At 29.2% G+C, this 13,650-nt stretch overlaps 1 protein-coding gene and 1 long non-coding RNA gene across 2 annotated transcripts; both read right to left on the bottom strand.

Moving 5' to 3' along the window:
- Positions 1-3,720: 3,720 nt before the first annotated feature.
- On the bottom strand, positions 3,721-9,913 carry LOC145324114 (uncharacterized). The gene is made up of 10 exons (XM_080166742.1): positions 9,817-9,913; positions 9,566-9,657; positions 9,360-9,406; positions 9,197-9,239; positions 7,536-7,618; positions 6,807-6,872; positions 6,618-6,656; positions 5,025-5,121; positions 4,513-4,584; positions 3,721-3,939 (listed from the first exon to the last, which is right to left on the bottom strand). Exons 1-10 carry the CDS (start codon positions 9,848-9,850, stop codon positions 3,832-3,834), a joined length of 681 nt encoding a protein of 226 aa, XP_080022868.1. The 5' UTR covers positions 9,851-9,913; the 3' UTR covers positions 3,721-3,831.
- Positions 9,914-10,072: 159 nt separating this feature from the next.
- Positions 10,073-12,157, bottom strand: LOC145324113 (uncharacterized). Its single transcript, XR_013881187.1, has 3 exons — positions 12,090-12,157; positions 10,960-11,020; positions 10,073-10,158 (listed from the first exon to the last, which is right to left on the bottom strand). It is a non-coding gene; the product is annotated as an uncharacterized LOC145324113 (long non-coding RNA).
- Between the last annotated feature and the right edge of the window lie 1,493 nt (positions 12,158-13,650).

The following is a 13,650-nucleotide window of genomic DNA, read 5'->3' as shown; positions in this document are numbered from 1 at the left end:
ACCCTGATTTTTAAAGTAAACTGAAATTAAACTAAAGTCATCCTTATAAACTCTGCTTTGCTTGTGATTGCAAGTAATTGTGATGCAAAGAAAAAAAGTCCTGCTTCTTCAGTATAGTTTGTAACAATTCTATCATAATTTTAATGATTTTTTTATAGTTTAATACTAAATAAGCTAGTGGCGAAACAACAGCTAAAAGTATAATTCATAAAATTAAGATGTGTTTCAAAAATTATTTATATTTAGCAATATATTATAAAAAAAGAAACCGTTTAAAGAAATGTTAAAAACAAGGGTTTATTGTTGACTAAAGATTATAATATAAATAAGATTAAAGATAATCATCAAATTATTTTTGTTGTTTAAACAGTTATAATATGTATCTTTTTTTTCTAAAGAAATAAAAATTATTTAGAGAGCATTAAAGCTAAAAATATTTGGATCTACTGCAGTTCATGGTAAAATATTGCTGGTAACGAATGCTTCCTAGTTCTTGGCAATATTACAAGATTCCTGGATCCAGCAGCACGCAAATTCTCCTAAATCCTAGGTTCCTGTTAGCTGGCAATCTGCAAATTTTCCAAGTTACCAGCAATGACAGAAGATTACTGGCTTACAGGAGTTTTTACCCCATACCCTTTTTCACAATTTCTTAGGGGGTAAACAGCAACAATTAATAAGGGACAGTAATTTCAATTATTTTAAGTGCATTCCTAATAGAGGTGGGCACAGTGGGATCTTTTGAAAAAAAACTGGACATCCAAAAAATCTAAAAGCGACTTTTATCTATCCTAGGACCTAATAATGGCTGTAAGTAGACAGCTAGAAAAGAAATTTTTAAAAAATATTAATTTTTGGCTGGTTTATGCCATTTTTAAAAAAGGTAGTGAAAAATTTCTTTTCAGTTTTGATGATTTTCCAGATTTTTTTACACAATTTTTTCAAAGCAACAAAAAATACATTTATATTCATCTTATGAAAAAAAAAATTTATTGGGGTGCTTTTCAGATACCTGTACCAATGTCTAATTAAAGAAAAAATTTTAAAAAATATTTTTTTGGTGGTGTAAATTGACATTTTGTGAGAAAATTTCACCAAAAATATTAAGATTTTTAACCCCAAAAAATTAGTTTTCTCTATTTTACCCAAAAACGGACAGGAGGCCCCGGGTTTTGCAATAATAATATTAATATGCAACATGTATTGTGTTTAAAACAGTTTTCACAACCTGGGGCCTCTTGTCCGTTTTTGAGTAATTGAGCATTTTACATTGCATGGTTTGAACAATTTCGTTCTTGTTAATTTCAAATTTTCCTTCGTTAGAGGGGGAAGGAGTCATTTTAGAGCCCAAAGTCATCTCTGCAATATTTTCAAACTTTTTAAGGCGGATCTTTCTTGACTTATGCATCATTTGCCTCTGGCGTACCGTTTCGCCGTTATTTGCCGCCGTTGGCGTAATTTTTAACGATTTTTGCCGTTCTCGCGGTTTTAATGGACATTTAAGGGATAAAGGAGTCGTTAAATAAAGATGACTTAAAAATACTTTTATTTTAGCAATTAAATTTGCTAAATTTCATGTGTTCTAAAAAAATTTGTAGTTCTAACTGGTTTTGATCCAGCAGAAATTCAAATCTGGGGATTAATTATAATATTGCAAAAACATTATATACGCATCAGAGAGAGAGAGAGAGAAATATACGTTTGAGAGAGAATATAATATAAGCAATTTTGTTTATATTCTTATACAAACTTCAAATGAAGATAGCTAGACTTAGAATAAAGGTATTAACACAAAATCAAAAGTGTTTTGAAAATTATGTTATTGTTGTTTATATCTGTAAAAAAAAATATTTGAAAACATGCCTTATAAGTGTCCAATTTTACTTATACTGGACCTACCTAAAAATGCCGGGACTCGAACTGGGTGCACCTGACACTATATTCATGTTCACAAACATTGTTTGCATTAAAGAAATATTTACATAGACGTTTATTTTGTTTAAATATTCCTATCCTAACTAAAGTTATGAAGGTTTATAGATTTTTAAAAAATAGGGTAGCTTCGCTCCTCCAAAACAGCAAGACGTACTTACCAAATGCACATTAGAAGTTAACAGGAGCAAAATTTATGTTATTTTTGAGTTAAAGCAAAAGAAATTACATCATTTCGTCAAATACAAGCTTATTTATTGAAGTTTACTTTTGTCTGTACTCTTAATGTCCCGTTTTTTGGCAAAAGATCCCACTGTGGTGGGGGAAGGATTTAAGAGAGTGGGATCTTTACCTTTAAATTTAACTGATCCTATCTTTATATCCACTTTCGCGCCAAAATTTGGGCGGTCATCTTTATTTTTATAATATATTAAAAAGGGGGAAGGGGAGATACATTCGTAATTTTAATCATATTAATTAAGTGAGGCTCTGAAATCAGACAGTAAAACCAACAATTTTGAACGCCTATAGAATGCAAAACTTAATACTAGCCCCTGTAACCTAAAATAATCTAATTATAAAAAAGTGCCGCGGCCAGGTTTGATGGTTTAGTTGGGGGGGGGGGGGGGGGGGGTGACCAAAATTTTCAAAATTGAAAAAAAAATTTTAGAGGATAACACCAACAATTCTAGTGGCGTAACTGTGACATACAGACCATGATAAGAAAAGCTTCACTCTTAATAATTCATTGATAGATATTAATTTGAGTAAAACCATGAAGGTAATTAGATTATGGCGGGAGATTTGTATTTCAAATAATCATATTCCCTCCCCTTTTTAGACTTTCCAATCAACATAAATAGTTAAAAACCTTCCCATTTATAGAATATTTATCATATTTGTCTGGTCTCACCCTCCCCCCTCTCTTTAATTCATTATATACATTTGATCAGTTTAAGGTTTTTAATTTACTATAAATTGTTGTAGAACGGAGCAAAATTTATACCTTATCCTAACTCCCCCAATTAGTACAGAGAAACACCACTATCCTCCCTCCCACATCAGACAAACATGCCAAAAAAGCCACTTCGAGTAAAGTGAATCTTATCAACCTCTAATTGTGGGGTAAGTGTAATAAAAGGGAAACGGGAATTAAAAAGAGAAATATTGCTTTTTAACAGGAATATTTCAAACATGCCAGTGGCCAGGAATATGCATAAATTGCCAGCAACCAGGAAAGTTAAACATTGGTAGCTCCAGCAATATTTCTTGTTATGCTAAATCCAGGAAGCTTCTAATATTGCCAGGAAACAGGAAGCATTCGTTACCAGCAATATTTTACCATGAACTGCAGTAGATCCAAATATTTTCATTAATCTTCTATAGTACCTTTTACGATACACCAACAAATAATTCAATTTTTTTGTGATATATACATATATATCCCTGATATAATTATCTGTTTTTTTCTTCTCCAGATTATTGTAGTTTCTGTTGGAGCTAGGTATCGCCAGTTTGGATTATCTATATAATTTTGAAGGCATAGCTTCCCTATAATTGTTTTGTCAGGGAGTAATAGGTATAACATTATTCATTTAGACAGAGGATAAATAATTTAAAAGTATGTTTATCTGGGTGTCCCTGTCAGGATGGGGATATTGAAAATCCTATTCAATTAAATGTCTAAAATCTATAATCAATGTTATGTTTTAAAAGTGCAGATAGAGACATATGGACAGTAAAACCCTAAATATGCATAAAAAAGCTTCGCGATTCTAAAATACAAAATAAATTTATTATATTTATTTGAATAATAAATGAATAAAAGTAGACAATTAATAAATTTTACAATAATTTTATGTTACATATAATCTAACTTACAATTAATCTCTAGTAGAATTATTTAAAGTTTGAAAGCACTGAAAGATTAGTTTTCTTAAGGTCAGGAAACAGTTTTGAAAGCATGAGAATGAACTTTATCAGAGACCATTCTTGTGCCAGATTGTCCTAAATATCAAAATGTATAAAATACAAAAAATATATACAGACCTGAATTAAATTAATAATATTTTTAGTCATATAATAATTTTTTTTTTTATTATTATCTATAACACAAAATAGAACAATTTATGCCCATCTGTCAGTTAGTTTGAAGCTTAAGTTCTTGGTAACTACAAGGTTGTACTTCTCAGGAAATATATTAACCCTTACAGATCGGGGGGGGGGGGGGGGGGGCTAAGCGGCTAAGGAGCGGTCTGGCCGCTATGACTAGAAAAAGTAATTTTCTCTAAAAATACACATGAACCACCAGAAAAAAAATTTACGTCTTTATCTGTACCAGGAGCCGAGATAGAGGGGGGGGGGGCTCTTGGAGCCCTCCCCCTGGTCATGTGATGGTTTTAGGCTATTTTCTTAAAGGGTGGGACAAAAAAATACCTCCCCAATTTTTTTTCGGCTGGTTAGGTAATTGAAGATGTAATAATTCCCCTACTCACATCGTTTTTAAAATTTCCTTTTGGGGTGAAGCCCCTATAGGCTAGTGGTGAAGCCTCTAGTTTAAATATATAGTAATGGTCAAACCTTTCTATAAAGTTCTGTATATTTAACAGAGTAGATAAAATATTGTATCATCCGCATTGTTGTTAACAAATTCTAAATAAAATAATAATGTATAATTAACGTCTTTGATGTTATAAAAACTATGAAAAAATATAATACAGTTAATTGAATCAATTTGAAAAAAATATCTGTTGTAAAACACAAAGTTTTATTATTTTTTCTTTTTAAAAAAACTACAAATATTTCGGTTGATCAAAAACAGTTCAGTATCTCTTTGGGCAAAGCCCCTAGAGGCTAGGGGTGAACTGCTTGTGTTTAAGTTTGAACCACAGAAAATAAACTATTTCACACTTGAACAAATGTTTGGGAATACAGGTCTGATTTTTGTATTTAATAATAAGCTTTTCATGTGGCTATAAAAAATTAATAAAAAAATATATATGTAAATATATATCTCTACAATAGAATAACATTGCCTTTGTATGATTTTATCTCATGCCTAAATAAGTCACCAATTTTGAAAAAAAACTTACCAAAAACCAATGCCATGTTAGATAAGTCTTATATCCCATTCTGGTAGCCAAAGAAATATCCGCAGAGAAAAACATCATTCCACTTGCCACTATAATTCTACAAAATAAGTAATCATTTGAAAATTTTTAAATTTGGCTGAACATTTCTAAATCTTTTCAACATTATATCCTGAAATCCTTATTTGGGGATGGGAGATTTTACCCTATCCCCTCAACTACCATGAAGATATAACAGCAATCATCATAGTACAATCATGAAAGTTTAAATATAAACTGCGAACCAAAAAAATAGGCAAGTCTGAATTTTCAGAATATCAGCTTTATTATTGATTTAGGATGATTTTAATGTAAATATGAAATGTAGATTCATCTTTTGGTTACAAGTTTCCACTGTTAATTTTTTCTTAATCAGAACCAATGAAGCACAAGATCTCAAAAACAGCATTTGGGGGTGAACCAAAAAGATATGCAAATATAAAAGAAAATTAATGGGAAAACTTTATTTTTGCACTTTTCTTCACTTTTTTGGTGAGCCAAATGTTATCTAAGTACATGTCCATAACAACAACTTGTCTATTAACCTATGTACCATTTTTTGTAGTCATAGCAATCTCCAATGGAGCCTACCGACAAGAAATAAAACCATCTTCTAAAAACTATAGAATTTACTTTATAAATTGGAGTAAATAAAATGGAAATTTTTCTTTTTTAATACTGCTTGGCTCGAGGCTGCTATGAATACAAAAATTGGACTATAGTTCAGTGTATGGGGTGTCATCATGGGCATGCACTTTGATAACATTTGGCTCACCATCACTTCCAGTAGAAGCATCTTAAAGGCCACCATCCTCCAAATCAAGATTTTATAATGGATTTTTTTAGCACATCAAAAAACATTTTTGTATACTTTTGAGGGTAATTTTTATCTTTAACATGTATTTAGCTTCATCCATAAGACTGGAGGTCAGCAGCTGTCCTCTAAAGTGATAGGGGTGGAATTTTTTTTTTTTTATATTTCTTATTTAGGAAATTCATTAATTTCTACCTCATACAATATTTCATAATAATTAATGCATAAATTATTTTTAAAATTATTAATTTATCAGAATCAATCTTTAAAAGAGGAGAAAAGTGCAAAAAAATCGTTTTTCCTTTGCTTTGTTTCGGATTTGCATATCTTTTTGGTTCACCAGTATTTCCCCCAAATGCTGTTTTTGAGATCTTGTGCTTCATTGGTGCTGATTAATAAAAAAATAACAGTGGAAACTTGTAACCAAAAGATGTATCTACATTGAACACAGTAAAAGTGTCGGTCTGATTATGACGTAACAAAAAAAATTAGCCAATGAGAGGCCATTATTGACCAATAGTAAAATTTATAGTGGCCTCTCATTGGCTAATTTTTTTTGTTACGTCATAATCAGTCAGACACTTTTACTGTGTTCATCTACATTTCATATTTACAGTAAAATCATTCTAAATGAATAATAAAGCTGATATTCTGAAATTCAGACTTGCCTAATTTTTTGGTTCGCAGTTTAGCTTACTTCACATCATCTTATGATTGAATAATTCTTTGTTAAAAAAAAATACCTGCCACCAATTAAGATGTAAAAATATTGAACTGTATGTCTGAATAGGATATGAATATTCTTTCTTGTCAAATTTAATTGAATTTCAATAGCAAGATTATCTATATTTTCATTTAAAAAAATTAAAATTAAACCAATCATTATGAAATCAGGAGATATTGTTAACCAAAAAATTCATGAAAAACTTCACCTGAAATTGATGATGTTGTAATATTTTCTTAGAGCATACTGCTGTAAACTTGAACTTCTCATTTCTCTAAAAAAAAGTAAAAAATTTTTTAGAGTTGATTGTACTACTTTTTTATGAAAATAATAAATATACTCATGCTTATTTTATCGTATTTTATTTTATTGTCTTTTTTTATATTGGAAAATAAATCTAATACTACTACTAATTTGTTTTGTGTTTTATTAAACTTACTTTGATTAACCACATACATTACAATTTGGTATTTGATACCAGAGTTCTTAGATTAAAATATCAATATTTTTATGGAATTAATTCTTATTAAGCTAATTATATTTTTTCATTAAATCATTATAAGAAATTTAATAGCTCTACTGAAGAATTTTGAAATCAATATTAATTGATTTATTATGAATTAGTGTACATTAATTTAGTTAAAAGAGAAATATAAAAAGTACTTATTTCAAATAGTCAAGATAGATATATATATTTGTTGCATGATGGATATAATTAATAGGTGGATAGAGAGGCTAGAAATATGGATTCAATAGTATATTAGATTGGAAAGACAGCATTAATAGATTGCATGGGTATTGGATACAGAGTTAACATAAATTGATATGATATGTAAAATTTATAGATGTATAATTAGATAAGTTAAATAGATTATAAAGTTTAATAAAACATCTTATTAAGTGTTAGATTGAAGTGATAGATAGATAGAAATATAACCTTTCATATTTTCTCATAACTATAAAGACAAAACCCACAAAAGAACCAATACCAACAATTAGAATCAACTCTCCAGTATGTATCTAAAGAAAAATACAGGGTGTTTTTATAATGGAACAAAAGTATTGCTTAATATTACCCACTTGCCATTGACAGAAATTTATAATATATATCTTAATTTCTTTATTGGGTTGGGGAGTTTTGTAAAAGAAAAAAATACTTGTCGATTTTCAACAAATTATGCCTTAAAAACCGGTTTTTCCAAAGTACATATTTTTGGAAGATTTTTGGATCACGGCCAATTTAAAGAGTGTGCAAAAAGGCGTACCTTTTTAAAATTTAAATTGCTTGGCTTGTATTAATAGTAGAAAAATGTGCATATCATTGGAATCGTCTAGTTTTTGGATGTTTAAGAACTATTTCTGTGCTACGTATAGTTTAGAAGCTACGTGGTAAAATGTCCCAACTTACTTAAAACTTTTCAACCTTTCTTACATTTTCCAACGTAGCTTCTATACTACGAATAGCATGAATATGATACATGTATCCCCAAAAACTAGAGTTAAGGCAATTCTAACGGTATGTGTAACAATTTGATTTTTTAAAATTCACGCATTTTTGCATACTCTTTAAATTGGTCATGATCCAAAAATCTTCCAAAAATATGTTCTTTGGAAAAACCGGTTTTTATGGCATAATTTGTTGAAAATCACTAAAAAAATTTTCTTATACAAAACTCCCCAACCCAATGAAGAAATTTAGATTTATAGATTATTAATTTCTGTCAATGGCAAGTGGGTTATATTAAGCAATACTTTTGTTCTATTAAAAAAAAAACACCCTGTATAATTTACTTAAACATAATTTCTACCTAATTAGCAGCTTAATCTGAAATATTTATTATGATAGATTTTTGAAGAAATATACATGACTTTATAACTTAAAATTTAATCTTTTATTCTTAGCAATTGTAGATCTTACAGTGCAAGTGTTTATTTTAATAAAATAAAGTATTGCTTAATTTAACCCACTTACCCTTGCCTTAATTTAATCACTAGTACTTTATTTGCTTAATTTGCTTGGGTAGTTTAACATCAGAAAGAAACTATTTCTTGGTTTCAACACATTATGCCTTAAAATTTTATTTCCAAGTTGATTTAAAAATATTAATAGATTATCACTAAAAAATTTGACCAATAACCTTATTTATAGTAATCTCCTAAATAGCTGTACTATTTTTTTCTGGTATCAAACTCACAAAGCTAATTTAGAAAATTTAGAATTTTATTGATTATTTTCTGTTAAGAGAAAGTGGTTTAAATTAGGCAAGAGTTTTGTTTCATTAAAAATATCTGTATTTGATATGAAAAAATATGAATAATTGTTTAATTTGGTAGAAAACAATAATAATTCAGATTAGGTTGTAGGATAATAAATAAACAATAGTTTAAATTTTGAATAAATAATAACAAGATATTGTTTATTAGTTCTGATATAAGAGTTTCTTTAGAAATATAGTTGCTAAGATTAAGATACATTTTTGGTAGAAAACAATAATCATTCAGATTAGGTTGTAGTGTAGGATAATATATAAATTAATAAATTCAAACAAAACTTATTAATTTGATAATAATGTGCTTAACATAATATACACTACATACCCCTGTATCTCTTGCAAATTTTTCTATCTGAGTAGTTTGTCTCCTAAAATTTCAACCAAAAACATGATTTTGCAAAGAAACATATGAATTTAGATTTTAGGATTTTGTAATAAAGTTAGTTAAATGCAAATAGGATTCTCCTTGGTAAATAAAAGACTCTTACCCTTCACAAAGTTGAATTAACATATCTTTGTGATGTACTCCCTTTTTCTAAAAAAAATATTACAAATAAAAAAAAAATATTTTTTAAATTTTCAACAAAATGATAAATTTATTAAACAATATAAATGACATTATTGCACAGACTACTGTTAAATTTCTAAATTTATGTTAATACAATTTACAATATAAGCAAAACTAAGTCCATACCGTGTATTCTAACACTGAGAAAAATATGGTCAAAGTGTAGGATGCAAAACATGCTGCCACAAGAAGAAATAATATCTTCAAAAGCTTTAATCCTATAACAGTAGCAAATTAATAAAACAAACATTAATAAAAAAAACAGATATTTGTATTTGTCAGTTATTACTTCTGTTAAGCTATTGCTGTTTGTAAATTTTTAAACTATTACAATGATCATTAACAGATTAAGAATAATAGCATTTGATTTTTATCACCTTCTTTTATAAGTTCTTTGGCATATTTGACCATTATTAATCTGAAAGCTATTGAACACAACAATATGCTAAAATCAAAATAGCTGAAACCACCAGAGAATCTAAAAATAAAACAAAAAGAATAGGTAGGATATTTCTATTGCATAATAAAAACTTGTATTCCATGATTTGTTGCTTTAAAAAAAATTAATATTGGATGTTTAATTTTTAAAAAGCAAATATAACATCAAATAAACAAGAAAAAAAGAAGGTTGTTGAGTACCTGTGGTGTAATGAGCAATCTAAATCAGTTCTAACCCAAGGTTTTAGTAAAATATTTGAAAAAGCGTACAATGAAACATTCTGAAAGAAATAATTATTTTTTTTAATAGATTAAGACATTGAATCACATTTACCTTAACAAAGCATTTAACAACTCATTAAGACGGAAGAAAAAAAGGTTGACTAAGAAGATTTTAGGCAATAAGTAAAATTTCAAAATATCATTCTCTGTAATTAAAGGGTGAGCAAAAAAATGCGTAGATTTTTAAAATTCAAATGTTATGCATACCATTAGAACCGATAAGAAGTCTATTTTTTGGAAATATAAGAACGATTCCTCGGCTACGTATAGTTAGGGAGCTACATGTTAAAATGTCCCAACTTACTTAAAGCTTGACTTGCGAGTAAATTTTGGGACATTTTACCACCTAGCTCCTAGATTATTTGTAGCACAGGAACCGTTCTTTTATTTCCAATAAATACAGTTCATAGCGGTTCTATGGTATGCGTAACATTTTTCTACCATTAACACAAGCTGCGCAATTTGAATTTTAAAATTGTAAGCAGGTCTTTTTGCAAGAATTATTGTCTAATATTTACTAATATACTCGCAAGTCAAGTTTTAAGTCAGTTGGGACATTTTAAACGTAGCTCCCTAACTATAAGTAGCAGAGGAATCGTTCTTATATTTCCAAAAAATACAGTTCATAGCGGTTCTAATGGTATGCATAACATTGTTCTACTATTAACACACGCCGCGCAATTTGAATTTTAAAAAACTACGCATTTTTTTTGCTCACCTTTTAAATTGTTAATTTCAACTACATTTTACTGTACCTTATGAGATAATAAAAGAAAACAATAGCATATTTTTCAAATTACCTTGATTGTAGCCATGTTGATTAACATAAAAGCAAGCCCAATATTAGGAATTGTCCATAAACTATAGCAGCATTTTTTTTTATTTTATAAAATGACAATTAAAAAAAAGCAATAACAATTTTTTTATTAATTTATCAGGGCTGATGTAAAAGTAACAAAATATGTGTCTATCTGTGTGTACCAAAGGAGCTCTGTTACCATTGAACCAATATGGTTCTCCTTTAAAGTGTATTTTTGCATAGGTCCTGGGTAGGTATACATATAACGATGAGGGAACTCGCCCATAGAAAAAAAGGACCCACTCAATTCTTTAAGTAGCTTTTTTATTTTAAAACTAAAATTTATAATGGAGAGGTTGAACCCTTACAACCTCAAGGGCCCCTAGATCCATCTAGTGGCATAGCTGCAACATTTAACAAATAAAGAAATAAGTATTTATTTCTATATAAAGAGTGTGCAAAAAAAATGCTGATCTTTTAAAAATTGAAATTGCGCGGCTTGTGTTAATATTAGAAAAATGTTATGCATATCGTTAGGACCGCTATGAACTCTATTTTTTGGAAATATAAGAACGGATCCTGTGCTAGGTATAGTTTAGGAGGTACGTGTTAAAATGTCCCAACTGACGTAAAACTTGACTTGCGAGTAAATTTTAAAATATAACTAAAAATTAGAGAAGATATTTTGCAAAAAATTGATGCGTACATTTTTAAATTTCAAATTGCGCGGCTTGTGTTAATAGTAGAAAAATGTTATGCATACCGTTATGACCGCTATGAACTGTATTTTTTGGAAATATAAAAATGGTTCCTGTGCTACAAATAATCTTGGAGCTAGGGGGTAAAATGTCCCAAAACTTACTCGCAAGTCAAATTTTAAGTCAGATGGGACATTTTAACATATAGCTCCTTAACTATACATAGCAGAGGAATCGTTCTTATATTTCTAAAAAAAAACTTCTTAGCGGTTCTAACAATATGCATTACATTTTTCTGCTATTAACACAAGTCGCGCAATTTCAATTTTAAAAAAGTCCGCATTTTTTTTGTACACCCTTTATTTTAAATTACTTTTGTTATGAAAAAAAAAATTAATAATGGTCATTGATTAAAAGTTTAATGTAAAGATACCTTGGTCTTCTTAACAAATTATAAAGAATAAACAGAGCAATGCTGGTATTTACAAACATATACACAACCACTAAAAATAATTTTTAATACTTAATACCGTATCTCTTTGAAACCAATTTATATCCAGAATTAGAACCGGTTCTCAGCCATACTGAAAAATCATTTCTAGCATTGCATTATATCCAGTTTTCTATGAATTTAAAAATCGCAAGATAAAAATCAGTCTTACTTGATGATTGATGTAAAAATATTTTCCAGTATTGCTTCAAAACCGATTAATTTCTACTGGATTTGAATCCGTTTTCATACCATACCATTACAGACAATTTTCCACGAATATTAAAATAAAATCATAAAATTAAAACCAGCTTCTTAGCCGGTGCCCTGGCATCTCGGGGCAAAAAAACTGGGACATAATCTTAAAATTGTAAATTTGGTATCCGCGGAAGCTGTTCATGACACAATGCAAGAAATAACTATTATACTCTAATTTAAAAGCAAAGGAGAGCAGAGCTGTAAATGCTACTTGCTCAGGATTGATTAGTACAAAGTAACAGTGTTCAAAATATAATAGGAATATTTTGATGAATACTTTTTGATTTTAGCAAAAAATGTTGCCATTAATCCGAAAATAAGAAACAATTTCCAATTTCTGAATATATAGACTTTTCAGGTATAGACATAGAGTAATTCTGCTGCAATTTAATACTTTTCTAGTTTTGTTTTCATATTTTATTAACACTAAAATACTTTGATTTCAAATTATTTTCTACCTGATCCGGATAAAAATATATAAAATCCTCCATCTGATGAAAAATTTGAGGTAATAGAAATATTTTTAACATACATATTCACTCACTGGCAGACTGTAACATACTAATTATAAATTTCTCTATTAGTTCGAGGATTAGTTCGTATGGTAAATTATAAGCCCTTGATAATGGAATAAAAATTGTTTACGGTAATCATACGATCATTTAGGGAATAGAGTTAACCCTTACAGATCGGGGGGGGGGGTCATATTGACCCCCCCACTAGTTTTTTCAATAGCATTTTTTTGTAGGTAAGATAGAGAGTTGTGACTTCATGACTTTTTAAGTTTAGTAATTATACGTCGGCAAGAGTTGATCTTATAAGGATATCTGGTCTGTGTCGGTCGTGGCGTCCGGTCAAAGTCGGTTAGGTGGCACCAAATTTAGAAAAAATGCTAGATAAATCTTAATTTCTGCATTATGACTTTTGTGTATAAGGTAGAAAACTAAATTTTTTTTGGTGAATACGTTTGACCGCTCCCTGGCCAACTTTATGACCGATTTATGTCCGGCTTTTAATACAGACATATATCATGAATATCGTGGCTTCTATTACAGCTAGAGACCTATATTTTTTTTGGTAAGTCCTTGAGCAACAATAAACAGATAAAAATATTAATTGGCGCCGCCAACCGCCGTTTTACCGCCGTAACCGCTGAAAATAGCGGTTTCCGTTATTTGCCGTTTTTCGGCGATGATCAGAAAAAGTAATTTTTTTTTGTTATGAAAAATAAAAGTTTGTCCTAAAA

Source organism: Acartia tonsa, chromosome 7, assembly GCF_053477335.1.
Source record: "Acartia tonsa isolate MP-2025a chromosome 7, ASM5347733v1, whole genome shotgun sequence".
Classification (NCBI taxonomy): Eukaryota; Metazoa; Arthropoda; class Copepoda; order Calanoida; family Acartiidae; genus Acartia; species Acartia tonsa.
The sequence above is the reverse complement of the archived record's forward strand: the minus strand, read 5'-3'. Positions and strand labels throughout refer to the sequence as shown.